The sequence below is a fragment of the Acyrthosiphon pisum genome, chromosome X, assembly GCF_005508785.2.
Source record: "Acyrthosiphon pisum isolate AL4f chromosome X, pea_aphid_22Mar2018_4r6ur, whole genome shotgun sequence".
NCBI classification, from domain to species: Eukaryota; Metazoa; Arthropoda; class Insecta; order Hemiptera; family Aphididae; genus Acyrthosiphon; species Acyrthosiphon pisum.
The window spans coordinates 36,172,046-36,185,748 of NC_042493.1; the positions used below are offsets into that span (position 1 = coordinate 36,172,046).

At 29.1% G+C, this 13,703-nt stretch overlaps 1 protein-coding gene across 1 annotated transcript; it reads right to left on the reverse strand.

Annotated features, from left to right (window-relative positions):
* Positions 1 to 1,213: 1,213 nt before the first annotated feature.
* Positions 1,214 to 9,801, reverse strand: LOC115033100 (piggyBac transposable element-derived protein 3-like). Its single transcript, XM_029485099.1, has 5 exons — positions 9,691 to 9,801; positions 9,289 to 9,351; positions 6,893 to 7,126; positions 5,298 to 6,834; positions 1,214 to 1,344 (listed from the first exon to the last, which is right to left on the reverse strand). The coding sequence occupies exons 1-5, from the start codon at positions 9,799 to 9,801 to the stop codon at positions 1,214 to 1,216; spliced, it is 2,076 nt and encodes a 691-aa protein (XP_029340959.1).
* Positions 9,802 to 13,703: the final 3,902 nt, after the last annotated feature.

A 13,703-nucleotide genomic window follows, 5' to 3' on the forward strand; every position in this document is an offset into this window, starting at 1 on the left:
TCAGTGAGCGCTGGGAAATCAATGCAGGTTTCAACAATTTTGTATTTGAGGTTTTGAAATTAAAACTAAAGCATATGTCTGATGAATCAAAACAATGTGTAATGTGTATCGATGAAATGTCGCTTAAATCTTTTGTATACTATCATATAAAAAAAGATGCAATTCACGGCCTTCATGATACTGGATTTATCAAAACTGATGAATTAGCTAAATCTGTCATGGTAATTATGATCAGAGGTTTGAATGATTCATGGAAGCAACCAATAGCATTTTATTTTGTTAGCACCAACTGTGTCGGTGATGATCTAAAAAATATAATTTTTAATTGTATTAATAAGTTAAATTCAATTTCATTTAATGTTAAAGTTTTAATTTCTGACCTTGGTTCCAACTTTAAACGTTTTGCAACATCTTTAGGTATATCTCCTAGTAAACCATACTTCAATGTAGGTACCAAAGAAGTTATCTTTATGTTTGATCCCCCACACTTGTTGAAAGCTACAAGAAATAATTTTTTTTCATATACATTTCAATCAGGTAATACAGTAGCAGAAAAAGTTCATCTTCAAACCTTGTTTGACTTGGATAAAAATTCCACATCACGACTTGCACCAAAATTAACTGAAATCCACTTAAATCCCAACTCATTCCAAAAAATGCGAGTGAAATATGCTAGTCAAGTAATGAGTCATACAGTTGCTGCTGGTTTAGAAACATTGATAGCTGTAGGATCATTACCTAAAACAGCACAAGGCACTGTAGATTTTATTGATTCAATGGATAAACTATTTGATTTATTTAATTCTCGTCCATCTGCTAGTGAACAACCAGAGGTATATCATGTCAAACCATTTAATTCACCATTCAAAAATTTAAATTTTCAAACTGAGTTTTTAAATAAAATGTCTACATTTTTCACAAATTTACAAATTTTAAAATTTAATACATTAACAAATGAATGGGATAATATTATAAATACTTGTAATATAAAATTTGTCCATGGTTGGTTAGTTTCAATTGCAGGCTTACTTCGACTGCATACTAATTTATCAAACGAAAACAATAAAGTTCAGACAATTTATACAAACAGACTAAACCAGGATTGTCTGGAAAATTTTTTTGGTATATCTCGAACTCAAAATGGTAATTGTATAAATCCTACTCCAATTCAATTTCAAAGAACTTTTAAAAAGCTTTTTTGTCTCAATTATTTTCAACATTCAGAAAATGCTAATTGCATTGATGATTTAGATAGTGTGTTAGCAAATTTGACTGAAGCTTCCATATCAAAGGTAAATGTATTAATAACTGGAAATAATCCCATAATTAATGTTCCAGCATTGCCTGTTGAAAATACAACGTATAAAAATTTAGAGCTGCCAGAGCAAAATGCTTTTACTTACATTTGTGGCTTTTTGATGAGTAAGTGCTTAAGGTACCACAGTTGTGAAAAATGCATTGAATATGTAAGTTCATCAACAAACCTCACAGAAAGTACGCTTTTCATACACTTTAAATCACAAGCTGTTGACTCAGATTCATTATTTGGTAGTTTAATAGCTCCTGGATCTGATTTTTATCAATATATTTTTCAGTTGGACAAGGTTTTTAATACATTTTTCAAACAGTTTATGCTAGAAGAACATGTAGGGCAGAGATTAAAAGAAAAAATCATCATGCATATTTTTTTTACTCACCCATGTGATAATTTTCCAAAAGAATTTTTAGTAAACCTTTTTATAAGGTTTAAAATTTATAGCACACTGACACATACAAATAAATTTCATCACAGTACCAGATCAAATAAAGGCCGTAGAAAAAAACAAATTTTGTCAAACTTGTAATTATACAGATAAATAATATTAATATATAGTTATAAGTAGGTACTTTTTAAATGTAAAATGACTATATTGTCATTATAAGTAAATTATAAGTTAATTGTTAACTTTTAAGTTTCAAATGTGACAAAAATTATTGTGTATATTATTATATTTTGCAAAATCATGAAAATAAATTAATTTGTTATCAAGAATCAAAATTGTTTAATTTCTTATCATAACTTTTTGGCGGCACTTGGCGGCATCCAAGGTCACCCATTTATTTAACATAGAAAGATAGGGAATGTCATACCCCTGGTAAAGGTTAGAACCATTGTTAATTAATACTCGGATAGCCGAATTATATAGAAAAATGCTTGTAGAATTTATTTTAACAAGATAATATTGTACTATCTGGAGAGGAGTTTTTGTATGTATATTTAAATAAGATACTTATTAAATTATAATGTATCTAAATTTATTTTATTCAATGTTAATAACAAGGGCCAAGAGCGTACGTCCTGTTACTTACCCAAACGTTGACATAGGTAATAATAATTAATTACACATATTTTGTAGGTTATTTTTACACTATCACGTTATCAAAAATATGTCAAACATGCATATTTTTTTAACGGTTTTTTGTTAATCCATTTTCGAGATATAGCTCTTCAAAGTTAGGTGGTTATGGGAGGTATTTATGTATTATAGTCAGTTTTACAATTAGGATTTATTTGCTCCAGGATAAAATATATTACACTTTTCAAATCAATTCAGTACCTATGTACAGTAAGCTTAAGTTGTAGCATTTGTCAATGACTCGATGGTTTTCATAATACTTATCGTTTACAAAGACCAAAAGTTATTAGCAAAGCTCGGAAATTTATGCATTCGCATATTTCTTAAGAAGCTGTAAATTAAAAATGCTAGTAGTAATCTAAATATAAAAATGTATGTTACAGAACTAAGTTTATATGATTTTGCATATTTAAATATTTTAAGCATATTATGTTTTTGATTTAAAAAAAAAAATTAACTAACATATCATCTATATTTTTAACTATACTATATTATCGAGAATTGATTGTAATTTATCAAACCGGTAAAAAACGATTTTTTACATTTTTATATTTGGGACTGAATAATCGTAAAATATTTTAAGATCTACAAACCAAAAATAAAAATTATGCCTAGCTTTGTACCTACCTAATTAAATAATTATTTATTTTTAAGTTTATTAAAATATATAAATACATTTTTTTTTTTTTTTAAAAAACTGCATATTATACTGCAGTATACCTAGGTATTGCATATTTAAGCTTTTTTTAGTGTATAATATATAAGCACATATATTTCGTTATTTTTTAGCGCATAAAGTTTCGAGCTCTGGTTATTAGTATCTAATAAATTCGATATCGTTCGAACCCGAAGAATAATGGTGGTTTATTGTACCTACTAGGTACCTGCAATAATATTACTGTCATAAATTCATATAAAAATTATTTGGATCATAAATGTCACTTGTCGCATATATCCCAACTACGGTAGCTATTAAAATACCGCCGGATTAGGCTGATTCGTGATTAAGTATAACATACTAGGTAATTTCGATCATCTGTTATTTGTCGTGATATAATTTTATTACATAATATGGAAGTATTTATAGTTGCTTTTTAAATCTATTATCATTTATCATGTAAGTACGGTACCTCTCTCCTACTGAAGATTTAATATTTTTAACTATCTAAAGTGTTGTGTCGTGAATAAGATAAATATTATTTATTATTTAATTTCATGGTTGCTAAAAGGGTCGCGTAACCGCCAAATTTAAACACTATTAATTATGTATGGTACGCCCTACGCAAAACACTGCAGCGTTTCCTGCGCGTTTTGCCGACATTTTCCGCTACAAAGTTTGACTTGTCGCGTTTTGGCAGCAGCGTGCTGCATATTCTTGACCACGTAGAAGTAAAACCAATGGTTTTAAATTATGTGTGTCACATTACAACGGCTACAAAGCGCGTTTTTGCTGATAGAATTTTTAAAATGAGTGTTTTTGACACGGAGCCTTTCATACTGCAAGTTGAAAAAGAAGAGTACTTATGGAAAACAAATTCCGAAGAGTTCATGGTTGACGCTATGCAAAAGCCAAGGTTTGGATAAAAGTATTATCAATTACCGATGTTTGATGAGGGGGTAACCTTCAACAAGGAAGATCAAGAACTAAATGGTAAGTTTAACTTTGAACAATGTTTATTAAAGTTTATGACATTTTTTCTCCTACATAATTTGAAGCTACTATAGCTTCTTAGGTACATAATATAAAAAATATATTATTAAACACTAACTTGATTTTATTTTGAAAATAAATGAGTTTTTTTGGAAACTAGATTACTTATACTAATGTATATCTTCGTAAAATTATAATATAAGTAGGTACGTCTTTATTATTGAATTAAATGTGAATATGTTTATATGTGTATGGTAATAATATAGTGTATTATATAATTACATAGATACGTAATAGGACAATATATAAAGTAGGTAGGTACCTAATTTATGTTTTAATACACACAAAATATTGGTAGTTTTATATTAAATAAATTGTCCACAAGAAATGATAATATAAAGGTATAAATTAAAAAAAAAAAAAAATATTGTACCTGTGATTAGGTATTAACCCTTTCACTCCCAGAATTAATTTTTTTTTTCAAAAAAATTTTTTTTTGTTTGAATATTATTTAGAAGTGTCTAAGTAATACATATAATTTAATTTAAAAATTTTATAATTTTTTTTTACCTAGAATTTTCATATGTCCTTCCACAAGTACAACAGGAGTAAACAAAGTCAAAATTTAAATTACTTCTTTTTCATAATTAAATAATTTGCCATTTTGTTATTGGTTATAATTTATATTTTATTGTAATTATAGAATTACTTTTTTAAAAGATTAACATATTTATTTTATATGCATAGTTATATTATTACACCAACAATAATATACACTATTAGTAATGCTATATACAACAAATAATTGAACACAGTTTGAATTTTAAATGTTACTTTCATTTATTTTTATAATTTTCACAATTTGAATAATATAACATCAGTAGACTTATACTAATATAAAAAATTAAAACAAAAAATAATAAAACAGGTATAAATAATAATAAAAACAATACAAATGTCAGACTTTGACTGTAACTTAGTAACTTATTAGTTATTTATTTATGAAACAATATAAAAAATTAAAACAAAAAATAATAAAAACAATATAAATGTCAGACTTTGATTGCAACTTAGTAACTTACTTACATACTTTTTGTTGTTTTAGACATAACGTTGTATCACATTTATAAAGGCAATTTATTCATTATGATGAAATTTATAAAAACAATTATGCTGTTTAGTCATACATAAATGTACATTACATTTTGTACATTTTATTGATGTTTTTAGCATACATTTTTCATACTTACATCTAGTAGTATGTTGTCTGTCATCGAATATAGCAAAATGATTATTGCAATCATAACGAACTTCATTATATGGAGTTGGATCATCAATATTTCTTGGTTTTCTTGATTTTATTGGAATTAATGGTGGTGAAGGTGAAGAACTAGGTCTTCCTACTTTTTTTTTGCGCTCAGGAGTATACATTTGACTTCTACCAAGAGAAATAAGGGTTTTTGCTACACGTTGTTTGAAAAGAAGCAAGTCCATTTTTTTTAAAATATTACAATGTGTTGCATCATTTCGGTACTCCATCCAACTATTTGTCAAAGCCATGTCAAAAGAATGTGTTACCATACGAAGAGTCCATTTACGTGATCTAATAAATATTCGAAAATAACTGATCAATTGGTCATGTAAATCGACTCCACCCATACTTTTGTTGTACAACTTTACTATTTCTGGTCTTTCTAATGTAATGTATTTTTTTTCTTTCTTGTCCCATCTGTTAACTTCATCAGTATTACCTGATGTCAAAAAGTTAGAAGCTAGTACAACACCTTTATTATCAAACCACTTTATTATTCCTATTTGATTTGTTCTTCCTTCATGTTCATTAGATCCAGTTACTTCAAAAGATGCTCCTCTACCCAATTTTCGTAAATGTTTATCTGTCATAAGAGGTGGATTTGCAAATCTATTAACTCTAGCTGTACCTGCTGCATATATTTTTTGATCTTGAAGAGCATTTAATAAGTTATAAGATGTAAAGAAATTGTCAAAATATAATATGTGTCTATTTTTCTTTAGCTGTTCACACAATTTCAGAACAACTGATCCACCTAATCCAAAGTGTGCCTTAGTTTCTTGATCTAATTCGGTGTTTGAGCCTTGATATAGTAATAGGTCATAAACCATGCCTCCAGCCCCACATAATAAATATAGCTTTATACCCCACGGACTGGGCTTACCACGCATATATTGTTTGAGACCAAGGCGTCCTTTGAATGGTACCATTTGTTCGTCAATGCATAGGTTTTTTTCAGTATGTAGTTCATTGCATCTTTTTTTTATTGAGTTGTACAAAGGTCTTACTTTAAAAAATTTATCACTATTGTCTGTAGGATTTAATAAATTATCTTGTACATGAAAATTAGTTCTTAGTTCAAAAAATCTATTTTTTGTCATGTTATCTGCTATTATATCTATTCGATAATCTGGCTGCCAGTACATAATGACTCGAGGGAACCCAATAATACCAATATACAAATGTATTCCAATAAATACCTTCATTTCTGATACATTAGTATCTGTCCAGTTTCTAGTATTATTTTGTTGAGCAAATAAATTGGTAAAATGTGCCATGTCGTCAAATGATATAGTTGAAAAGTATTTTAGAAAATATTCTATAGGTGGTAATGGGGCACTTGGAAAATCTTTTTCTGGTACTGCTGTAAAAACAATTTCTCTTGTAGTAAGTGGCTTTGCGTCCCATTTTATGTTTTCTTTTCTCACACTATGATATTTATACGATGTAGTTGGATTTTCCAGCACTCTATCAACCTATGAGAATAGTAAATTTAATTTCAAGATTTTTTTTTGCAATAAAAATTGTACTTACATTTTCTGTTTCAACCACAATATCATCATCAATATTATCAATATTCCAATCTATATCATCCTCTATATTTTGAAAATCAAAATTTTCATATACTTCATTCATAGCTAGCAGATTATCCAATTCATCTTCTTCATTATTATCTGAACCATCAGAGAAATCAGATAAATCAGAGTTTTCTCCGTTTCCGAGCAATTCTATTATTATATCGCTGGACAACACACGACGGGACATATTCTAAATAAATAAAAATATACAATGAAATAAAAAATAATAAGTACATAGGTAACTAGATATTTATGTTGAAAAAAGATTTTTAAACTGGTAATATATACTTACTTTGTGCGAATTGGTACAATTGCAAAACGCAAAACTGTCAATATTCTGTAATAGGTAACTACTATGTACCAAATTTGTAAAATAAAATAAAAATAATGAACAGTGTATGTTTATCTGATGTGCTTACGTTGTTAGCGTTACATTGTAATGATGTAATGACTAATGATACCGCTCATTCCCCATGTCATCCAGGAAGGACATAAGTTCCCGCGCGTTTTACGAGTGTTTGATAACAATTACGAATATTTTGATTCTTTGAACACATGTTTATAAACTATATCATGGAGGAAAAAAATTATCAGAATTTTCCCGGCCGTACTACAACGTTTTATATTACAAAAATATAAGATTACATAAGAGACTTTTTTCTTCATGACAACTTGTTCCGAAAATATACGTTTAAGGTATTGAATACTACTTGTTATCATGTTTTGTTATTTTTTTCGTTATTCACACATGTATATTATCATATATAAATTGCAAGTGATACAAATAAACGTAAATATGATTATCAACAGCACTTAGAATAATATGTCCTTATACTAGGACAATGGGAGCGAAAGGGTTAATTTAATGTAACTTACAAGTGTAGATTAATACTTAAATAACTTTAAATACTTACAATAAAATTATAGGTATAATATATAAAAAAGTAATCAAGTAAAACGATGTTTAAATGAAACTAACTCAACGTTTACAAAATAATCTGCAAAATATTCTCGTAAATCAATCCCTTCATGACAAACTCCGGCATTTCCATTGTTTTGAACATCGTCCAAATTATTAAAAAATGTATCCTCAAATTGATATCCGTTTCTCCTTCCTACATAGTTGTCTAAAATGCAGCATGCTTTTACCATACAATCAGTAAAATCTTTTTTGATTAATATTGGGGTGTGTAAAACTTCATTTATTCGCTAGAATGCCAAAAGCTCATTCCACATATCGCCTGGCCCTCGACAACCTAGTTGAAAATTTTGCTTTTATCATTGAGTCTACGTCCTGCGTACGGTCTTAATAAATTTTTATGTAGGCCAAACGCTTCGCCTACTGCTATGACGAAGGGTTGCGGAGAATCTTTGGTATTAGGTAGGCATACCGGGGCGGGAAGATTTATTTTTTAGGAATACAGTTTTCTACCAAACGGACATTCTTTAAAAACCGTAGAATCGCTCTCTACCGTAAGCACCGAAACCGATGGTCGTAAAACAATATTCTGCGTCTGCTACACCCATTCAAATATTAAAGAAGTATTTTTTATTATTTAAAAACATAAATCCCGCATTTCTTGGATTCACACATCTTATGTGTTTTTCATCTACCGCTCCCATACAATTTGGAAAATTAGTCATTTTATAAAACTTATTTGCAATATCCATCCATTGCTCTTGACTTGTCAGTTTTGGCATCTCTTTAGGCTGTAAGGTGGTCCATATAACTTTGCAAGTTTCTTAGACGATGGTTCCAATTGTCCCAATAAGAACTCGTATTGCAAAAATTGGATCCAGTTTAAAGTTTTTAAATAATATTTATTTAAAGCTACATGTTTCTTTACATTAGGTACGATATTTAATCTTACAAAAAATAAATTTAAACTTTTTTTAAAATTTAGATAGCCTTTCCAATGTAAAATCGTTAATTTACGTGTGAATATCCATTATTGTCGTAAAAAATTGAATTTTAAGCTCTCATAAAAAATTTATCATACGTTTTCCTCACAGTATTTCAAAATTATACCTAAATGAAGTTGGCCCCTCCGACAAATTGTAAATAATTATGTACAGTTTAACAAACATATTTTCATCTAATAATCATTACACAAGAAATAAAATAGTTATTAATAATAATATTTTATTTAAGAACTACTGGAAATGTTCAAAATTATAGTGTTTCGATGTATGACTTATATTTTATAGTTGACGAAACTTTCGGAGAAGAATATTCAAACCAAAAAGAAGATACTACAGGTCAGAAACAAAATGCAATCGAAGAAAAAAATAAAGATAAAACAAGAATGACAACCTTCCAGACAAATCTTCTTCATTTAATGAAAAACACACCTGCAAATCTTTAAAATCCTGAAGAAGATGATCCTGACAATCAGTTTCTTCTTTCATTTCTACCTGAGTTCAAGAAAATGGAAGAAAATCAAAAATTAGATTTCAAAATTGAATTTTGGCAATTAGTTAAACTGATTTTGAATCCCGTTTAGCTTCCTATGGTGGAACCTCGCACTCTTCATCAAAATTATTATAATATGTCTTATTTTCAAAATCCTTTTTACCATCAACACTCATTAATAGTGTATTTTACATACCTATCAATTTTTGGTCCATAAATTGAAGATGTTCAAACCCTGGATTTGCAAACCAAACACTTCCCTCCAAGCTTTTCATTTTTCATTGCGGTCTAAAAACTTATCCAACGTCTTGTCCTATAAAATAGGTCTACTTTCAACAAACTAAATCAATAGCTCTACGTCTAGTTCGGTATCTAACAGACTTATTCTGTTCTACATCAATTTTAGATGTCAAATTTGAGATGTCGATTTCAGACTCTTCCTCTGACGACATGTTGACTGTTGGTACTTTATAATGACGAATGAACGAATATTTTAACTAAAATAATAATCAGTCGCGCGTTTTATTACTGCGTGTGTGTTCTCTCATTATTATGCATTTCGACTGAGATTACTTATCGTGCGTTATTTTTAGCGCGCGGTAAAGTCATGGTGCACGCGACTGTTTTCGAAATATCGCGCGATATTTTTACGGCGCGACACTCGTGTGTTGTGCTCTATTCATTTTAATGTATTTTAACAAAACGCGCTGTAAAATTATGGCGTGGTAAAATAACGCCCGTGTGTTCCCACATTTGATGATAATTTTCTAGCCATATCACACAATATCATAATATTATCATAGATTATAATAATTTATAAACATACGCTATTAACCATGGTCTTGGAAGAAGCCGCTGTTAAAATTCTGGTTGTTATTAATTCTGTGGTTGTGGTTTGGCCTATCGACCATGATTATTATATTATATTATTTTATATTATTTCATGGTTATGCTATTAATAAATGTGCTCATACTGCATTTTCCCTCCGTAAACAATAATATTAATGTCTGATACCACTAAACTAAGAGTACGTATATGCGTTTTGAGGTGTTAAGCAGTATCTTAGAGTTTATATATGAGCATTATTGGATTCTACAGGAAAAGTTATTTAAGAATCATTAATTTATTATTTATTATTATATTATTTGTCTGTTTTGGTTGTGTCTCAGGTTTCAAACGCATATATCGCTATCGAACGTATCATTACTTTGTATAAAGTCAATTTAGATCTGGTTGATACTAAATTAGATTTTATATTGTCTTTAATCCATAGTAGCACTTGTTAGTTGAGTTTATTCTGTTTAGTATTTCCTTGTGGTTATCGCCCGACACGTTCAATTCCACCCATAAATATTTTAACTTTTCTACCCACTCAAACTCCATATCTCTTACTATCAAAATTATTATTTTTATAATTTTTCCGTGTCTGTACAAATACTTTGTCTTTCTTCGTTTATAACTAAGCCCATTTGTTTAATTTCGTCCATGAGGGCTTCCAACATAGTCTGAAGCTCGCTTACAGATTCAAACAGTAAGTGCGCGAACACACTGTTGTCCGCAACTGTAGAAATCGGTTGTCCGGTTCAATCGAAATACATTTTTTTGAATTAGACCGACCACACTATTCTAAAATAAACTCCACGGCCGTCCGGTTCAAAAATAAACCACATCGTGTTGTGGTTGAGGGGACTGCCCGGACAAACGGATGTATATAAAAAAGTGAGTGCTGTCATGGGACAGAAGAAGTTTCTTTTCCAACAAATGTTGTAGATTATAAATACATTTTAGTGGAACCATTCAAAATAAAAGTAAATATCAATAAGTAAATGTGAAAATAAATGAAAATGAAAATGATTATTATTACAATTTAATTACTGTTATATCACAACAAAAACCCTCCGTAAACCACGTGTAAAAATTGCTAAGTAAAAAAAAAATAAGATCTTTAAGCACTATAAAGATGTGATATCACGAATAAATACTAAGTATATTGAATTTAAGTAAACTTATTTTGTTTCAATAATTTATTTACTTGGTCTATGTACGACACTATTAAAATAGAATTCATTATTATTTTAAAAATATTATTATTAATATGTATATACTATTCTAAATAATTCTTCGCCAAGCCAATTGATTTGTTTTTAATCAAAATTTCATTAAATTGTTTAACTTACCGCTAAGATCATTGAATCTTGAATCAATGGCCTTCTTATCCTCCCGAAATTGATTAATTGCTGTTATAATTTTGTTCAGTGTACCTTTCATTTCAGTGATGGATTTAATAATTGTGTCCAGTTTATCGAAAGAATTTGTTAAATCGGTGACTTCCATTGTAAAATAAATTGAAAGTACAGTTTAAAAAGAAGGTGTCATTAATTATAATAAATATTTCATATTATTAGCCGGCGAAACACTGTTATTACAATTAAAGCGAGAGTAATAATATAAGACACAACCTTCACCTTCAAGTGTTGAAACTAAACTAATTTTTACGCGTAGTTTACAAAGGATTTTTGTTGTGATATCACTAATTTTTATCGTTATTAAATATTCGAGTATTAATACAATAATCTATAAGAATGGTAATATTTTTGGTAATATTGGCAACGCTGATGCGACGACGACGACGGCTGCCGTGATTGTGGATTTAATTTTTAATAGTACCTAATCATATCGGCGCATAGGATCATTAATGGAGGGCCAATTATTTACTCTATTATGTTAGTGGTGCCGTCGCATTCTAAAATCTTCGATTTTTGCATTTTAAATTTTAGAAATCTAAATATACACACCACATGAAAATAAATTATGGGACCGATGTCATATCTTAAAATTGTTGAGGGAAACAAACAATATTGTTTTGGAAGTTTATAAACCGAAGTAGTGTGGTCGAATAAAGGTGTCCGGTCGACCCGGATGGTATGTTACCGTTGTGGTCGAAACTGGACAATGTGTCCCAGCCTAATACTATGTCATCAGGTTCTTAAAGATTGATTTCTATCCCAGCGTTAGGCAAAAATCGTAAAACTGTACGAAGTACTAAGGGCCACTTCTGGTGACAACTGAAGAAAAATAACTAATTATCATATACATACCTAACCTAACCGTTTATTATTACTAAAAATTATACATTATTTGTTTATTAAACATCTATTAGTAATCAAATATTCGTTTTGTTAACATAAATATTGTTTTAACAAAAATCACTTTTTACTTGATTTCAGTATAGGTATATATTTGTATGTAATATTACCAAAAAATATATGAAATAAAATTTCCTTATAATTATATTTTTATAGATAGGTATATTTTTCAAAACCAATATTACGGTCCCGTGCTTACAAAAATATGGGTACTTGCTATAAACCGGGCGTTGGATATGCTCTTCACAATATAATAGTCGTTACTTCATTATTAATGTTTATGTCTCATAGACGGACCTGACTAAACGACTCGGTAATTTGAAAAACGGCATTTCCGATATTAAGAATCATACATGGTACGGCGCTACAAATTGGTTGAGGATAATTAATCAAAAAACGGAGTCACCGTTTAAACCCAATAATACCAGAAGTACACCATTGTGGAAAAAGAACGAAGAATTTTTCGATTTTTAATTTGTGATTATTGTTTTTACTTTTTTTTATGTAAGTTTATAGAAATATATGAAGATAAAAACGAATGAAAATACTTTATGTTTAAGAAATAAGTAGAAAATTAGTTAAAACCAGGAGAGTAGAAATTTCTAAATTTGAAATCCATAAAAATATATTCCAAAAAAAACTGGACCGTAAAAACATGGTGTCTGGAATTTCAAAATTTTAAATTCATAAAAATCTGGACGGTAAAAACCTGGTTTATACCATGAAGTATACCAACATAATATACCAGTGATCCAGCAGTGATGCCAATGTGAAAAAAACATCGTTAAAAATGCTGTTTAAGTAAATATGTATATTGTATGTATCTTAGTATGTGTGAGTCTGTATGAGTGTATGCATAAATGTGTGCATGCACATATCGCCCGCCGCAGCGTAGAAGGTCTGAAGAAGAACTGTTTTCACAATTTTTTTTTCAAGTTGTCATGACTGTTTTTGTGTAGTTCCCGCGAAGACGATAGTAACTGCATTCTATTGTATAGAACCTCTTTGATTGTTTTATGCTACTATCAGTTTCACAGGAACTACACAAAAATAGCTATAAGAACTTGAAAAAAAAAATCTCTTATTTCTTGACTCTGCGCACCAAATGTAGTTGAAAAACTATATTTCCCAACCGAACTCTATAAATTTATATTTTTCTGATAGATAATATCACACTTAATCTTTATATATACTAAACTTACCTTAA